The sequence below is a fragment of the Syngnathoides biaculeatus genome, chromosome 16 (genome assembly GCF_019802595.1).
Source record: "Syngnathoides biaculeatus isolate LvHL_M chromosome 16, ASM1980259v1, whole genome shotgun sequence".
NCBI classification, from domain to species: Eukaryota; Metazoa; Chordata; class Actinopteri; order Syngnathiformes; family Syngnathidae; genus Syngnathoides; species Syngnathoides biaculeatus.
This window is the reverse complement of record NC_084655.1, coordinates 2,424,472-2,442,988: the sequence shown is the minus strand read 5'-3', so window position 1 is coordinate 2,442,988 and position 18,517 is coordinate 2,424,472. Positions and strand designations below refer to the sequence as shown.

Sequence of the window (18,517 nt, the reverse complement as noted above, 5' to 3'; positions counted from 1 at the left end):
ACTAAGTGATGAAATGTATTTTTATGTCTCAAAAGTATTTACTGTGAAAACCGCTATCTATTGTCGTACTAGAGCAGCTCCAAGTATCGGAGAGACATTTCTCTTGCTTTTGACATTTGGCAAATAAAGAGGATTCTTATTCAGAAGATATAAATGGTCATTGTTAACACACAGTTTATGGATAAATAAGTGAAATATAAGTAGTCACCTTTATGTTCTGTCCCTGAAGATGCAGCCTCTCTTTACAAACTCCCTCATAGAAATCATAGTATTCTAGGAAAGACTTCTCCATCACACTCCTTGAAATAAACATAAAATATATATAAGGGTCAGAGGTGAACATGTGGAAAGAATGGGAAGTAAGTATTAAAGAAGATAGGAACGTAAGTAGTCTTGCCACAAAGCTTCAGGACATGGAACTTTGCCCTCCAGCATGTCACACACAGCAACCCTCACGGTTTCATGACGGATGCACTCGTTATAGGTCTTACTGTCACCTGGATGTTGCTCCTGCAAAGTCACTTTTAGTCAAGTCAATGTGTTATATACAGTTATATGCAAAATTTATAATCTGTTTTCTGCCCCAAAACATGGTAGTCGGAATACTGTATATTTGTAGCCCCTTTCATTCTGCCCAGTTTTTTTCTGTAGTTGTATTGTCAAAAGTAGACTAGAACTGCAATGGGATTTTGGGAGATCATACTGATCTTTAATGCTGAAAAACACTGATAACCAATAGAATATCAACCAATACATTGGCCTGTACTTTTCTTCGAAGTTATACTTGACAGAGACAAAATGGGGTGGTCATACTGGCTTCACAAGAAGAAGCTCCTGCCTCCGGCCTTCAAATCAGAGGCCATCGTCCTCAGTTTGAAAAGGGTGGAAGGCCCTCTCCGGGTTAGGAATGAGCGCTTTCCGTAAGTGGAAGACTTCAGAAATCATCGGGTCTTGTTCAAAAGTGAGGGAAGAAGGGAACTGAAGATCAACAGGGACATCAGTGCAGCGTCTGCAGTAATGCAGACTTTGTACGTTGTATGACTTTTTTTCACCCTACCATTCTCCTTTTTTACTCAGTTCATCTGCCGGGAAGCTAAGACGAGAAACGATCCCAGTTTCATTCAGTCAAGCGGTAGTTGTGGTCGCAATGAAGGTTTAAACCAAGACAGGATCCAGGAAAGACCAGAGTAACAGTCCACAAGACAGATGTGTCTTCACCAACTGAGGAGAAGTCAACCTAAAGAGCCGAGAGGAGGGAGAGTAACCTCGACAAGTTCTTTCCCATCCACCTACCTACCTAATGAGGACCTGTGCTGGCATCAAGAGAGATGACTGGGAGGAAAGCAGTCGGATTCTAGATCAAAGCAGTCAGTGGTGGTGAGTGTTTCGATCTCCCTCTCATTGAATGTAAAGAGATAATGAGCAATAGGTCAGAAATTGCAACACCAGAGGTTGCCCTTCTGCACACCCACTTAACGTCTATGGCAGTAGTATGACATGCCTTGGTCTGGCGGCTTGCCAGGTTTTGGTAGAGTCACAATTCACCCTCTTTTCCAAATGGCTGGTATCACAAACAACCGAATTGATAGATTGTACATGTCTGCAAGCTAAGCACAGGCAATCGGCTCTAAGTGTTTGAGCTCCATGTTTGATATTTGGTCGGGGCCGAGTGCTTTGGAGGCCTTGAGATTCCGTATGGCGGTGCCGACCTGTTCGGGTGTGAACGATGGCGGTTTGGCGGCGCACGGGAGGTTTCCAAATACCGTCAAGACATCGATGGAGACATCCCCAATGACGAACAAGCCTACCGAGATGGGCTAGGCAGGCTCCATCGAACAGCGGTTGAAGACATGGTGGCTGGCTACAAACCGGTCGTCAACCTCGGTGGTTACCCAATGCCCGAGGTGGACAAAACCGAAATCGATCTTCCACGGGCCACAAGATCCAAACTGTTGCAACTCCGCTCTGGATGAAGCCGCATACTCACTGACTATATGGCTTGTATGGACAATACTAACATCAATCTCTGCCTGAAATGCGGACAGGGCCCTCACGATCCACAGCACATCAACTGCGCAGCGGCTCCCACTACACTGAGCGTAATGGCCCTGTGGAAACGCCCGAAGGAAGTGGCTGCATTCCTGGAACTAGAAGTTGACTGATCACTGCGATTGCCTGGCTACAACAACAACAACACTGGTTATATGTTTGTTTCTAAGGTGTCTTTTTTTTGTTTCCAACTGACTTGGGACAATTATGAAATGCTTAGCCCAAAAGTGGTACTCCATAGATCCTTTTACACTTTAAACTATGCACTGCACATGCCTGGAAACAATGAGTGTCAGCACAGGAGCAATGAGTCACTGCAATTTATCACAGAATAAAGTCAGTAATTCCACGTGAGGATAAGCAGCTAAGGTTGTATGGATGGATGCTCTAACAGATCTTTTTTTCCACCAGGCAGCTTGGGCAATTGTCCCATAGCACTTTCCAGCCTTATGGAAGTCTACAGTTTGGTCTCTGGTGTCTTTGAACAGCACTTTGGATTTAGCCATGTGAGTAAATTGAAGTCTGACTGTGTGGGGTAAACAGGTGTCTTTATCCAGTTTACAGTCTCAAACAGGTGCTTTAATTTAAAATAAGTGGAGTGTGGGTTGACGATTAAGAGGTGGACAAATGGGATTTTATAGCTAATTGGCAGGTGTGCAAGTATTTGCAGCTGTAACATACAAATAATAATAATTAGAAAAATCCTACCTTATGATTTCTGGATTTTTATTTTAGATTATGTCTCTCACAGTGGACATGCACCAAAGATGAAAATTTCAGACCCCTCCATGATTTCAAAGTGCGAGAACTCGCAAAATCACAGGGTGTTCAAATACTTATTTTCCTCATTGTATGTGTTGGTACTATGTAGAGATGTCACTGGGCATGCCGACTTATACCATTCTGCTGGGGAACTTTAAAGCTCAGGTGGGCAATGACAGCGAGACCTGTAAGGGCGTGTTTTGGAAGAGGTCACTCAGGTAGTTAAAAAGATCCTCGGTGGCAAGGCTCCGTGTGATTTGTCCAGAGTTCGTAAAGGCTCTGGATGTTGTGGGGCTGTCCTGGTTGACATGCCTCTGCATCATCATAGGTACATCGGAGACAGTGCCTATGGATTGGCATCCTGGGGTGGTGGTCCCTCTTTTTTAGAAGAGGGACTGGAGGGTGTGTTCCAACTTCAGGGGGAACAGACTTCTCAGCCTCACTGATAAGGTCTATTCAGAGATACTGGAGAGGAGGATATATCAGGAAGTTCGAATATCAGATTCAGGAGGAGCAGTGACGTTTTTGTCCTGGCCGTAGAACAGTGGACCAGCTCTACACCCTCTCAATTTACCGGTCAACAAACAGCCCCAGTTACACAGTAGTATTGGGTCATGAACGAGTAAAGGGTTAGTTAGCAGCAGTATAAAATATATATTTTTGTAATTAATTGAAAATATGGTGACTTTTCATACACAATTAGTAACTTTAAAAAACATTAAAAATATTGTACTGGATGCTATCATATTTATCAAAGACGTGGGCAAATAACCCAGATAGAAATGTCAGATGAGAACAGTGCACTTACTATTGATATTTACACAAATTGTTCAACCACTGTTTGCTGAAAAGATAAGGGTTGTGCCATTTCAAACCATGACAAAAAAAAGGACTGAAGCATGACAGTCCTTTTCCAATGGAAGATGCAGTGTTAGATGTCGTGTTTTCAGACAAAATAGGACTTCAGTCAGCCCAGCCACGACAACGATCATACTGTGCATTATTATTAGCAGGATCTTGGGGGTTACTGAAAGCACACCAAAAAGACCTTATTTTCATGACCATAAGGCGCACTTAAAAGTTTTACATTTTATACAAAATGGGACAGGGAAAGTGTCAACAGTGGTGTACCTGTTCAAATCCAGGTTCGTTGTGATAAGGTTTTTCTGTCATCAGAGATTGGATGGAAATGAGGACAGAGGAGATACTCTGTGCTGGACTCCATGCTGGACCTGTCCATGTTCTACACAACAATGCACATATATACAAGAGTATTAATAACACTGTCATTGCAATAGCGAGAACAAATTTGAAGATGCAGTCACCCGTCATTAGTTTCTGAGACGGCAAGGCACAGTACGAAAATAGTAAGATAAATGTACAATTATTTGTATATGGTCAGTAGTTTTTGGCAATTTGTTGTATTCAGAACAATTATATTTTTGGAAATAGAATGCAACAGGCAAACAACAACAACAACACTGGTTATCGTTTGGTAGCGTGGTGCCGAGAAGGTCGTTGGTGAATTGGGCTATCTTGACATCGTCAAGCGCATTGATAGGTCAAGGGCCGCCAGCCCCGTTCTTTTGCACGGTTTCTTGCAGGTGAAGTCGTTGATGATAGCAGACGTTATTTGATGGACCGCAGTGACTGTGCTGCACTGTTTCCTGAATCCGTGTTGATGATCGGCCATAGATAGCGTTCCACCAATTTAGGCGGGAGGAGGGATTCCAGTAGGTTTGCTACCAGGGATAGTAGTGTAATCGGGTAGTATGACATGCCTTGGTGTAGCGGCTTGCCAGGTTTTGGTAGAGTCACAATTCGCCCTCTTTTCCAAATGGCTGGTATCACAATCAACCGAATTGATAGATTGTACATGTCTGCAAGCTAAGCACAGGCAATCGGCCCCAAGTGTTTGAGCTCCATGTTTGATAACCTGCTCACTCCTAGAGAGAACCTGAACATCATTTCCTCCACCTCCAGTTCTGCTCCCTGTTGTCTCTTCAGTGCCACAGTCTCTGGCCTCACCGCTGTTTTATAAACTTTGTCTTTCATTCCTGCAGAGACTCTGGTTAACACACCAGACTTCTGCCAGCTTTTCCAACCTGCTTGGACCAGTTTCTTCACTTCCTGACCAGTCACAATTGCTCTGGATTGTTGACCCAAAGTATTTGAAGTCATCCAACCACGCAATCTCTTCTCCCTGGAGCCTGTCTCTTCCCCCTCCACGCACATATATTCTGTTTTACATGGGCTAATCTTAATTCCTCTCCTTTCCAATGCATGGCTCCATCTCTCTAATTGCTCCTCCATCTGCTCCATGCTTTCACTGCATATCAATATATCTGCAAACATAATGGTACAAGGGGATTCCAGTCTAAAATCATCTGTCAGCCCATCTATTATCACAGCAAACAGGAAGGGGCTCACAGTTGATCCCTGATGCAGTCCTATCTCCACCTTAAATTCCTTTAATATCCCTGGTGGTCGAGTGGTTAGGATTCAGCCTGGGTTCGATTCGCGGTCAAGGAACTTTGAATGCAGCCCTATGGGGGCACAAGCCCATGCAATCTGTAGGCCGGTCCCAAGCCCGGATAAACGCAGAGGGTTGAGTCAGGAAGGGCATCAGGCGTAAAACTGTGCCAAACAAATATGAGTGTTCAAAATACTTCATAAATGTATTGTACAAATTGAGAGGGGAACGTTTTAAAATTCTCTTGATTAGACATGGGTGAATCTTACTGATTCTGACTGACTGGATATGGTTGTGGAAATATAACCACTTTGTTGGCACATAAGCCTCAAATTGAAGTATGGATCCGATTAAATACATAAAATAAATTAACTACTGCTGTGAGTATCTATAGTCGAACCCCCACACCTTAACCCCAGCCCTCTTGGAGGTTTGAGGTCCTGCCAGGTTGGGTTAGTGGCACAATAATGACCCCTGGGCTGTAGTTTATACACTGCAGTGTAGGACAAGTGCAAAACTAGGCTGCAAATATCCCATGGGCGGTAGTTTGGACACCATGGCTGTACAACAACTGCAACATATGGCCTTGAAAGAATAAATGTGGGCCACACAAAAAAGGAGGATGACACAAATGGCCCTCACGCCTTAGGTTTGACATCCTGTTGCAGGACAAGTGTTAGTGTTAAAATTATGACCTGTGCAAATATTGGAAAAAGTTGCAGCTACTGGAAAAAGCTAATTAATATTTAGGCCTACAACACTACTGTATCTTTTGCTGGTCATTGAAGATCATTTTCTGTTCCGTATATAATATAGGTTGTAGTTAGCATCAGGGTGCCACATACATAGGAATTTCCATACGCATAGCAAAGAACTGCAAATAGGATTTGGATGAACTGTCACGTTTGGGGGGGAGTTTTTGAGCTTCTAATGCCCCAGGTGTAGACGATAAGCTTGAAGTCAATCGTTTGACACCTGTCGAACAACAAAAATGTGACTTCGAGTGTACATCCGTGGACAAATGTTTTGAGAATGACATCCATCCATACATCAATTTTCTTAGCCGCTTATTCTCACAGGGGAATGCCGGAGCCTATCCCAGCTGTCAACGGCCAGGAGACGGTGAACTGGTTGCCAGTCAATCGGAGGGCACAGAGAGACAAACAGCCCCACTCACAATCACACCTAGGGGCAATTTAGTGTGTCAAATTAATGTTTCATGTTTTTGGGATGTGGGAGGAAACCAGAGTGCCCGGAGAAAACTCACGCAGGCACGGGGAGAACATGCAAACTCCACAAAGCCGGGTCCGGGATTGAACCCAGGACCTCAGAACTGTGAAGTCAACGCTTTCCAGCTGAGCCACCGTGCTGCCTTGAGAATGACAATTTTCACAAAATCGACTGCCTCATTTTTTAATAATGCCAATTTGAATAGACTCCAGAATGTTATGAAAAGTGATCAAATGAAATTAAATTAACTGCAGCCCTATATTTCTCATGAAAAAGAACATCATCCCACCCCCCCAAACACACACATTTCCACTGCAATTCAGCCTTGATGACACAGAAGGACCAACTCACATCATGTCTCTCTTGGACACAGGTGTGTGTTGATGAGCCAAGATCACTTCGTAATGACAGGGATGAGAATGACCAATTTGGAAAAACAATGAAAATGTTTGCCTTCGGCGGGAGTTCAAAGGGAGTTCAAAGGTGATAGGCCTACTCGTATTAACAGTTGCCAATTATATATAATATTTGAGAAATTTACGTCCAACTTACCTTTGTGTTTCCTGGTTTGTATATGACCCTGGATATTTTTTGCTCTTATCGGAACACTGAGTGCAGAGCACTTTCCCAGGAATGTCCAGTTTTTGTAAGTGTTCGGTTAGACATGTTGATCCAGTTTTCGTTCCTATCTGCACAGTTACACTTTTTACAAGCCATGCCCATCTGAAACAGTTTTTTACCCCACGGTTTTTATCAATTTCCCTGCCACGATCTTCATGTTTTCGCTCCAAGACTTTCGCCATACTGGAAAACGTGCAGACCGCTCAATAATATGTGTACGTATGTCGATAAGTTATATCTATGCCGTAGTAAACAGAATGCTTTTCTATGTTTACATCACAGTGAAAATACCGATGAAATACCACCAAAATGGTGCCAGAAATAAACATCAAATTTAATGCAAACAGATAGCAATGCCGCTTTCCACAATCAAAGCTGTAACTAATTTCATGATGAGCATTGCCAATAGATGCTGGCGGCCAGTCTTGATCATAGCCTCGCCCCGCATCTACACGTTTAACAACAATGACATTTTCAGCTGAAAAAAAAAATCTGAATTCCACAAATCTGCGGAAAATTCTCATCCCTGTAATGATGACTAAGTTAGAATAACAGGTTTAAAAAGAGGGTGGTGCTTGAAATCCTTTTTCTTCCTCTGTTAACCATGGTTACCGGCAAGGTAACACATGCAGTCATCACTGCAATGTACAAAAGGGGCTTTAAACACAAAGAACTTCAAGGGGAGAGGAAAATTACTGTGAAAAAGGCTTCAAGGCACCCAAGAAAGTCCAGCAAACACCATGACTGTTTCCCTAACGTTCATTCAGCTGCGGGTGTGAGTGACCACCAGTGCAGAGCTAAGGAATAGCAGCATGCAGGTGTGAGTACATTTGAGCACATTGAGGTGAAGACAGGATGGCCCGGTGTCAAGAAATACAGCAAAAAACCCACTTCTCTCCAAGAAAAACATTAGGGACATACCATAATTTCTCATGTATAATGCGCACATTTTCCCCAAAATATTCTCAAAAAGTCAATAGAGCGCATTATATTTTGGCATGGATGAAAACTAAATTCACATTGTATACTCATTTACAGGCACATAGAGTGGTAAAAACACATTTTGATATGATATTCAATGTCGTATGTTACACATTTAAATGTTTATTATTGTGTAACGTGGACCACCAACTTGAGGTCTCTGACCTCCTCCTGGGAGTTTGGCATTTTACGATCATTAGCGAAGCATATTTGTTGCTACTGTAAACATAAGAAACTGCTGCCTGTGAGTTTGAGTTAACTTAAACTAAGACAAAAAATGGCGATTACAAGGGTTAGTTATGCAGCTGCTTTGAAAAGTGTCATCACTCGTGCCGTAGTGTGCAACCCGGAAGCAATGAGACATTTCAAAACAACGAGAGCTCTATGGTGTCAGGTTCCTATCAAAACGTAAACTCAAACAAGCATAATGGCCACATTAAAAAAAAAAAAAAAAAAAATGGGAGGACACAGTTGAAATGCTTGCTTTTCTGTATGTGTTCATTATGCTCATTTCAACGTAGTTTGAGCTCCTGTTGGTTTTATAGCGACCTGATGCTATAGAAGAGCTTCTACAAATTGAAATTGGAGTCAAACGGAGGGCAAGAGGTTGCGCTGCGCAACCAAAATGCCATGGATGGCACAGAGGATGACGTACTGTAGGAGCAAGGTAGGATCACTGTTCATAATGCAATGCAGGAGGCACCGGAACGTCACCAAGTATTGATGAGTTCGACAACAATGCACCAAAGGTAGCTATCATGGATCTTTTTCAGATTGGAGATGAGTCAGGTTAAGTTAAACAGTGTTAAATTTATTTAAGACTGTAATATGTGATATCAACAGTATTAATAAAATATTATGCCACCATTGAGCATTTATTTTAGCTGAGAGATTCTGTTCTGACAATCACAGGGACCAGGACAAGTGTGTCCTGTGGCCAGTCCCGAGATAAATATTATTGCTACATCAGCACATGCGCAAAAATTATTGATTGTTGTACAATTTTTTGAAAAACAATACAAGTACAAAAGATAAAAGTACAAACCTAGCTAAACAGAAATACGGATAATTCCTAATATTTTGAGCATATGGATAGGAGCAAATTGGTGGTGCGCTTTGTATATTGGCAGAAGAGTTTTTTGTTTATTCTTTTTAGGTCAGACAGAAAAGTTTTAGCAGAAAAAAAAAAATGAAGCATCCAGAAACTATTGCTTGAATCATATCAAGTTGCTTGGAACATTGGAAGGGCCAAAAAGCCATACATAGAAAATTAATTTATGAAAAATTGCCTTTGTGATGTCGCTGAAATGTTTTGTCCCGAAAGCAAAAATCTCAAGAGTATCAGACCCTCAACTGTCCTGCCACACTGTTGAACAGAGAATATCGGACTTTACCATGGCGACTGATTCACAGTTGCACTCAAACCTCCTATCATGTGCTTATTTTAGTAGGCAATAGAGAAAACAATTTTAATTATTTTCAATTACTGGCCTGTGGTCTTGGTACTCTGTAAGAGTCGAATCTTCTTGTTAACATGTTGGTGTGACATTTACAATAAATCTGGCTGAGAAAGGTACTGTAATTTTTAAAGTATAATGCGGACCCCCAAAGTTGACCTTTAAAAAAAAACCCAAAAAAACCCCCAGAAAACCCCTTCTACCAATGTACAATGCGCACCATCAATTTGTGGCAACATATATGCTCAAAATATTGGGAATTATCTGTATTTCTATTTTGCTAGGTTTGTACTTTTAATGTCTGTACTTGTATTGGTTTTGCAAAAAATCGTATGTACAACAATCATTAGTAATAATCTTTCTGCATGTACTGCTGCAGCAGTAATATATATCTTGGGACAGGCCAGAGGACATGCTTGTCCTGGTCCCTATCAGAACAGAATCCCTCAACGAACTAAAATAAATGCTCAGCGATGGCACAAGATTTTATTAATACTGATAACACATATTACAATCTTAAACTATGTAACACTGTTTAACGCAAACATTTTTTGCATTAAATATTTGTGCATAAAATATTTGTGCATAGTGCAGTTTATTCACTACATTACACATCCTTGGCCAAGACTTCAAAAGAAGCATCTGACTGATCGCCAGTCTGAAAAATATCCATCCATTTGGTGCATCACTGTCAAACTCATCATTGATGAATTGTGGTCTAGTTCTGGTGCTTCCTGCGTTCATGAACAGTGATCACATCTTGCTCCCACAGCATGTCATCCTCTGTGCCATCCATGGCATTTGTTAGGAAACATTTTTTGAATCCTAAGAGTCCTGGTTCCCTTTAAATCTCATTATTGTCACAGCGGAGCCTCTCCCCCCCCCCCCCCCCCCCGTTCGGCTGCAATCTGTTGCAGCTCTTCATAGAGTCAGGTTGCAAAACGAAAGCTCAAATTACGTAGAAATGAGCGTAATGGGCACTTTTAAAAAAGCGAGCATTTCAATTGTGAGCGCTATCCTTTTTTTTTAATGATCATACGATCGTACTGCGTGGTTTCAGCTCAAGTAGTTTTGCTTTCCGTTTGGCCGCGTCATCGGACGGAGTGGTGAAACATTTCTTTTAAAAGAGGCTGCACAATTAGCCTTTGTTATCGCCATTTTTTGTCTTTGTTGAAGTTAAAACAAACTCAAGGGCAGCCGTTTCTGATGTTTGGTGGGGTAGCAACAAATATGCTACGCTAATTATTGTAAAATGCAAAGCTACCCCCCTCAGGTTAGAGTTCAGGTTGGTGGCGCATATTACCGTAATAAATGTGCAAGATCATGTCTTCCCTCACAACACCCATCAACCTTCTCTTTGGTCTTCCTCTCACTCGTGCCTGGCAGCTCCATCCACAGCACCCTTCTACCAATACTCACTCTCACCTAAAGACATGTCTAAACCATCGAAGTCTGCTCTCTTGAACCTTGTCTCCAAAAAAATCCCACTTTGGCTGTCTCTCAAATGAGTTCAGTATGAATCCTATCCAACCTGCTCACTCCAAGAGAGAACCTCAACATCTTCATTTCTGCCACCTCCAGCTCTTTTTCCTGTTGTCTCTTCAGTGCCACCGTCCACGCATCATGGCCGGCCTCACCACTGTTTTATAAATTTTGCCCTTCATCCGAGCAGAGACTCTTATGTTACATAACACACCAGACACCTTCCACCAGCTGTTCCAACCTGCTTGGACCCATTTCTTCACTTTCTTACCACACTCACCACAGCCTCACTCTTCCCCCTCCACCCCTCTTGTTCATGCACATATATTCAGTTTTACTTCAGTTAATCTTCAATCCTCTCCTTCCCAGTGCATGCTTCCATCTTTCTAATTGTTCCTCCACCAGCCCACTGCTTTCACTGCAAATTACAAGCTCATCTGCGAACATCATGGTCCTAGGAGATTCCTGTCTAACCTCATCTGTCAGCCTGTCCATTACCAAAGCAAACAAGAAGGGGCTCAGAGCTGATCCCTGATGCAGTCCTACCTCCATCTTAAATTCTTCCATCATACCTACAGCACACCTCACCACTGTTCTGCTGCCCTCATATTTGTCCTGTATTATTCTAACATATTTCACCGCCACACCAGACTCCGATTGCAGTACCACAGTTCCTCTCTTAGTACTCTGTCATAGGCTTTCTCTACATCCACAGAGACACAATGTAGCTCCTCCTTACCTTCTCTGTACTTTCTCATGATCCTCAAGGCAAATAATGCATCTGGTGTACTCTCTCGCCATGAAGCCACACTCCTGTTCGCAGATACTTACTTCTGTCCTGAGTCTAGCCTCCACTACTCTTTCCCATAATTTCATTGTGTGGCTCATCAATTTTCTTCCTCAACTTCCCAAACCGCCTTTATTCTTAAAAATGGGAACTCACACACTTTTCCTCAGGCTTCTTCTGTCCCGCTAGTATTCTGTTGAATAAGTTGGTCAACAACTCCACAGCCATCTCTCCAAATTGCTTCTATACATCCACCTATATGTCATCAGGACCAACTGCCTTTCCATTTTTCATCCTTTGTAGTGCCTTTCTGACTTCCCCCTTACTAATCATTGCCATTTCCTGGTCCGTCACACTTGCCCCTTCAACTCTTCCTTGTCTCTCATTTTCTTCATTCATCAACTTCTCAAAGTATTATTTTCATCTATTTAGCACACTACTGGCACCAGTCAACACATTTCCATCTCTATCTTTAATCACCCTGACCTGCTGCACATCCTTCCCATCTCTATCCCTCTGTCTGGCCAACCTGTAGAGATACTTTTCTCCTTCTTTCGTGTCCATCCTGGTGTACATGTTTTCATATCCCTTTTGTTTCGCCTTTGCAACCTAACTTTTCCCTACGCAGCAGTCCTCTCAGTGTCCCACGTCTTCTTTGCTAATCTTTCCTTGTATGACTCCCTGTATTTTGGGGTTCCACCACCAAGTCTCCTTCTCCCTTTTCCTCCCAAAAGACACACCAAGTACTCTCCTGCCTGTCTCTCTGATTACCTTGGCTGTCGTAGTCCAGTCTTCCGGGAGCTTCTGCTGTCCATCGAGAGCCTGTCTCACCTCTTTCCGAAAGGCAGCACAACATTCTTCCTTTCTAAGCTTCCACCACATGGTTCTCTGCTCTACCTTTGTCTTCTTAATTTTCCTACCCACCACCAGAGTCATCCTACAAACCACCATCCTATGCTGTCGAGCTACATTCTCCCCGACCACTACTTTACAATCACAACTCTCTCGCTGTCTGGGATGCTCAGAACTACTTCATCTAGTTCCTTCCAGAACTTCTTTCAACTCTAGGTCACATCCTACTTGTGGGGCATAGCCGCTAACCACATTATACATAACACCCTCAATTTCAAATTTTAGTCTCATCACTCAGTCTGATACTCTTTTCACCTCCAACACATTCTTAGCCAGCTCTTCCTTTAAAATAACCCATTTTACTCCATTTCTTTTCCCTTTACTCCGTGGTCGAATAATTTGAACCCTGCTCCTAAATTTCTAGCCTTACTACCTTTCCACCTGCTCTCTTGGATGCACAGTATATCAACCTTTCTCCTAATCATCATGTCAACCAACTCCTGAGCTTTTCCTTTGATAGTCCCAACATTCAAAGTCCCTACACTCAGTTGTAGGCTCTGTGCATTCCTGTTTCTTCTGACAACGGATCCGGTTTCCTCCTCTTCTTTGTCTTCGACCCACAGTAGCTGCATTTCCACTGACGCCCTGCAGGTTAGCAGTGCCGGGGGCGGGCGTTGTTAACCCGGGCCACGACCGATCCGGTATGGGATTCTTTAGATGAACGCTCATATTTGTTTGGCACAGTTTTTATGCCGGATGCCTTTCCTGACGCAACCTTCTGGATTTATTCGGGCTTGGGACTGGCCTACAGATTGCACTGGTTTGTGCCCCCATAGGGCTGCATTGCTCCATTATATGCAATCACAGCACCGAAAATCAGCCACACCGGCTGAGGCGCCGCGTTCGGTGTTCACGTCTTCTGCAAAGGCTGCGCGTTGGGCTTTGGGGGCGGCTCTGAAGAACCCAACCGAGAATGCCTCACTCAGCTGTAGACCCAGGACTCCTTGTAATACTCGAAGAACAATTTGTACAAATACAATTGTGACCTCATATGCCACTTGCCGAGGCCCTAATAAAATAAAAAACAAAAATAATCACTTGTCACCATCACTTCATTCGTGAGTAGATACAGTTAAACTGTTGGTGACAAAAATAAAAGCTTAAAATGGGTATTCTTATCAAAACTACAATTAATATTAACTTTGATGATAATAACATGAAGTGAGCTGGGAGCAGTTTATAAAAGCGCAAAGTTTCATCAGTCTGAATGGATACAATGTGCATCACAGTTGTGGCCAGATTTGTCTGTGACATCATGAGCAGATATCACATTGGAGTCCTGCATTGAAAACACGCTGTGCCAAATGCAATGGCAGATGAACAAGAGGAATTTTCGGATTTTTCCTGACGCCCCTTGAGAGACAAGGACTTTTTGAGGAAGAAAAAAATCTCAGAAGCGAGTGAAGCTACCGGGGCTGTATCGTTTCAAGGCATATTTAGATGGCATGCGTCCACTGACACCAGACTTCAGTACAGACACAGACGAGTGGGCAGACGAGGAGGAATAGGGAGCCAATTAAATATTCTAAATGACTTGGCCCAAAATTCTTAGATTTCCTAACCCTTTTACCAATATTGTGTTTGTAGTGTACTCAGGAGGACCCAGGCTCGGCGAAATAAATATCATGGATGTTATTTATTTTCCTTTCTTACATACTTGATTAGTTACGTACTTTTAATTTATTATGACGCGGATCTTTTGTTACGCTCTGAGAGAAGGACTATTATTTCATCGGACGTGGATTTGTGGAATGTTCGAGAAGTGCCAATTAATGACGAGGATGGCTGTCGACAGAGCTTCTTACTACCACTGCTGCTCTCGGATATGTACATGTAACATATGCTATAAACTGTGAGACAAATTAGTCACCCCACCCTATTTTTTCTTTTTATTAGCTCTATACACACCTGTCATTTGGAACCCACAAAACTTGTGTTCTTTGCACCTGTGCAATCCATCTTTCACGACGAATCAGGTCTTTTGGAAACATGTGAAAACTGAATCCATCCTCCCGAGTATTTAAAAATCCAAAAACACAACGAGCCAGCGTTTTGTCAAAAATGCAGAAAAATCTGGTAATTTCTCGCCTGTACAAGACGTAAATACACTCAATTCTGCAGCTGAAGTTGTCTACCTAATATGTCACTTCCGGCTTCTTCAACACCCCAGTCCACAGATTTTTCATGGCGTGAGATTACAAAAAATATATATAAACAGGAACATTTTGACGTGCTGTGAACAAACACACTAATTTTCACGTTTTTTTGTGTTGCGAGCACTTTAGGTTCCAGTGCATATTGTTGATATCGACTGAATTCAAAATATTTTTTTTAAATACAAAAAGGAATTTGCTACTTACCCGAGGATGCTAAGGCAGACTTTGCCATTGCGGTAAAAGTTGGGATTGAACCGGACAGTGTTCTGACCGGTGGTGATGAGCTTGACGCGTGGCGGATGGATGGGGTAGTCAGGAGGGCATCGAAACAGGAAAAGGAAAAAGCCACCCTCATATGGTGTGTCAAATGGCCCCGTGATCAGAGCATGGATCTTAGAAATAAACGAAACCAAATACACTGTTATAAATTTATATAGATATATCACTTAAGTTAAAATGAACAATTGAATGTTCTTTTTCTGGGGAAGTTTTTTCCCCCTCATAGACAATACCTCCATGGATAATATTCAGTATACTCCAAACTGGTCTATTCAAATAAAGGCACATTTCTGACAGGAAAATGCACTCTAGAATGCACCCTTAAAAAAACCTGATGAACAAGCAGGTAGTCAGAAGAACCTCATGATGCAGGATCCTGCAGGTTTCCATTAAGCTTGCAAATAACTTGATTTTGGCCTCTTTTGACCAATGGTCACAAGGACCAGTGATTATAGTAGCCTCAGAAATACACTTCAACAACTTCACAACTGGATTATTCACTGATAAATGCTGTGCAAATATGGCTGGGGTTTCGGATGGTTTTTAAATTACCATATTCCAACAAGGCTGTGAAGTTAGCAAATAGTTGGTAATGTTCTAACTAACTAAGGGAGTGTCAGGTTCACCAATCAGACATTCATTAAACGGGACAAAAAAGGAAGCAAAGACACCAGTTCAAGTCTCACGAGGAGAGAGGAGAGGAACTGTCTCGTACAATTCACCACTCCACTCTGATTATCCTCTCCTCGGCACCTCTATTTATTTAGTTTTGAGACACCCCTTATTTACATGGATGTTACAAAAAGGAGACGACAAGCAAAACAGTTTGAAACAAGGTGTAAATGTTTGCTCATGTGCGTGTGCATCTGTGGAAGATTGCTGAATACATGTGTGGTCATCATTTCTTTAACAGGCAGCATTTCTAACAGTTCTGATTAGATGTTTTTGTTCTTGCTATCTCCTCCTAGGAGGCTGCCACGTTATCTAGGGCAGAGCAAAGCATTTCTTTATTGGAAGCAAATGTATGATAATTATGATCACAATTATTCCTACATTTCCCCCCTCTTTATCCTACATTTGCTACCACGTTTTCTAGAGCAAAGCATTCTTCATTGCAGGCAGGGACAGTAACTGAATTGGAGCAGAGCAAAGCATTTCTTCATTGCAGGCAGAAACAGTAAGTGAATTGGAGCAGAGCAAAGCATTTCTTCATTGCAGTCAGAAGCAGTTACTTACTACTATTTAGAATTATTTCTACATTCACCTCCTGTTTATCCTACATTTGCTCAAATCCTTAAATCATCTATTTGATCACCCTTTCGGCTTACACTCGGAGGAAAACATAGCACTAATTACTTGTAATCTTCTGGATCAGAGAACAGGTCTGGAAGAGAAGTCATAACATCATCATCGTGGTCAACAATATGTCATTACCCTGTTGTGCTAATAGTGGATATATTTCTGCCAATTTTGAATTTGTCGGGGCAATAGCAGTGGTTATAAGTTGGTTAAGTGATGCCTTTATGCAGGGAATACAACAAGATCCACACAATGCAAGAATAGCTGCAAACCGCGATAGAAACTAGGACAGAGAACACCAAAATTTTTGATTTGCCAAACTTTTTTTTCCCCACCACTCAGACCTGGCTGATGTGTTTACACCAGAGTGCTCCTTCATCTTGTGGTTCAGGGTGCGGAGGCCTTGAATGGCCCTTGTGCATGACCCATCAGGTTCTGTGATATTTGGAATAAACAACACTGGTCACCGAACATTGAGCAGTCGCCACCCTTCTCGGCCAGGAGCATGTCGACTGCGATGCAGTTCTGGAATGTCATGAGTGAGGTTGCATCTGGTTGTTCCCTCATGGCAATAAAGCCTGCTTCCGTATAATTACCTAGTTTCTGTACATTGTAATGTATGTAGTTGATTCTGTCAACGTTTTTATTCAGAGTTATCCATAACAAGATGGATTCCCATCCTGCAGCAATCTCGTTAACCAACTTATACTCATCTGGTATGCAGTTGGGATGCCATTTGCATCAATGTATGTCAGATCTCCATCTTTCCAAGAGGACCTTCGCCTTCGGGAGAACCCAAGGGGAGATCCAAAGATGGATGCGGCCAATTGTATATCCTCTGCTTTGGATGGAAACACAGTCACAGATAAGAGCAGTGATACCAGTGTACACGTTCCTGCTGCATTTATCAGTGTGTCATACAAGTTTTGACCAACACACCACCACAACAAATCGCTGCATGGGAGCAGTGGAGCAGTTTGCAGATGGATATCATGACACCATGTTTTGTTGAGACTTCCCACTTAAAAATCTGTCCCTGTAAAGCTAACACAGGAGAAATTAGCCAATGCAACATTAGTAGAAAATATCAGTTTATCATTTACTGCCTTAGTTGTTGGATAAACACTTTTCCATTTCTGACAAGTGGTGTTAGGAGTTGTTTTAGTCATTACCTCCAGGGTACATTGTGTTGGGATTTCTGTTGGAATGACACGAATTAGTGGCCTAGGGCCCATGCATGTGATGTAGCTATAGTTTACCTTGTTAGCTGCATTCTACATTAATAACAACCAGTTTTGTTTCCTATTTGTAAAAAAAAAAAAAGAATCATAATAATGAAAAAATGTTCCTCAGGCTTTTTCGGTTAAAATACTCCCTCCATAGTATACGTACTCTTTTGTATGGCATTCGGGTTTAAGGTAGCATTAAATTGGCAAATGGTGAGAAGAAAGTGGGGGTTTCATTTAGCATAAGCGCAAAGATGGAATCCCCAGCAATTAGACTCTGCCAAGGAATTGAAAAAGTGCTGAACTGATTCACTGGGAGGCACACATGGAGTCCTCCTCTCATGCCTCATACCTCATGCCTCCCGCATTGTTGTTTACCAAAGTTATTTGAAATGAGGTTGCACCTCTTTATCTTATGTGTGGTAGGCATAGTTGACTGAGTATAATTATTGGTTCTGTTATGTATTTTTGTCAGCTTTACAGGTGTCCAAAAGTAGCATATGAACCAAAATATCATTACGGCTGTTAATGTTGCAGCCCAACATGCTATCATATTATTTAGCCATTTTGAAGTCATGTCGACCAAGTCACCCCTAAATGAGTCAAGTCTCTTTTAAATCTTCACCAGCCTTCAGGTATTTTCAGATACTATAAATCTGCACCCACCGTATGCTGGTCTTTGCTCACCTTTCCCCTTGGGTGACTCAGCTGAGATGACCTTTTACAGTGTGTAAGGTGTATCCACGTGTTTCTTTCTGCTATTTTGTCCATGTCATTCAGCTCTTGCTCGGTCTATGCCAGTG

General features: G+C 42.2%; 1 protein-coding gene across 4 annotated transcripts in view; it reads right to left on the bottom strand.

Moving 5' to 3' along the window:
- The window catches only part of ube2z (ubiquitin-conjugating enzyme E2Z), a 28,906-nt gene that overhangs the window by 734 nt on the left and 9,655 nt on the right, over positions 1-18,517 (bottom strand). For all 4 annotated transcript variants that reach the window (XM_061845140.1, XM_061845142.1, XM_061845141.1 and 1 more), the window contains 4 exons: positions 15,115-15,302; positions 3,943-4,054; positions 398-510; positions 209-299 (listed from right to left, as the gene is read on the bottom strand). In XM_061845140.1, coding sequence (XP_061701124.1) covers positions 209-299; positions 398-510; positions 3,943-4,054; positions 15,115-15,302 — 504 coding nt within the window. The remainder of the gene's footprint in view (positions 1-208; positions 300-397; positions 511-3,942; positions 4,055-15,114; positions 15,303-18,517) is intronic.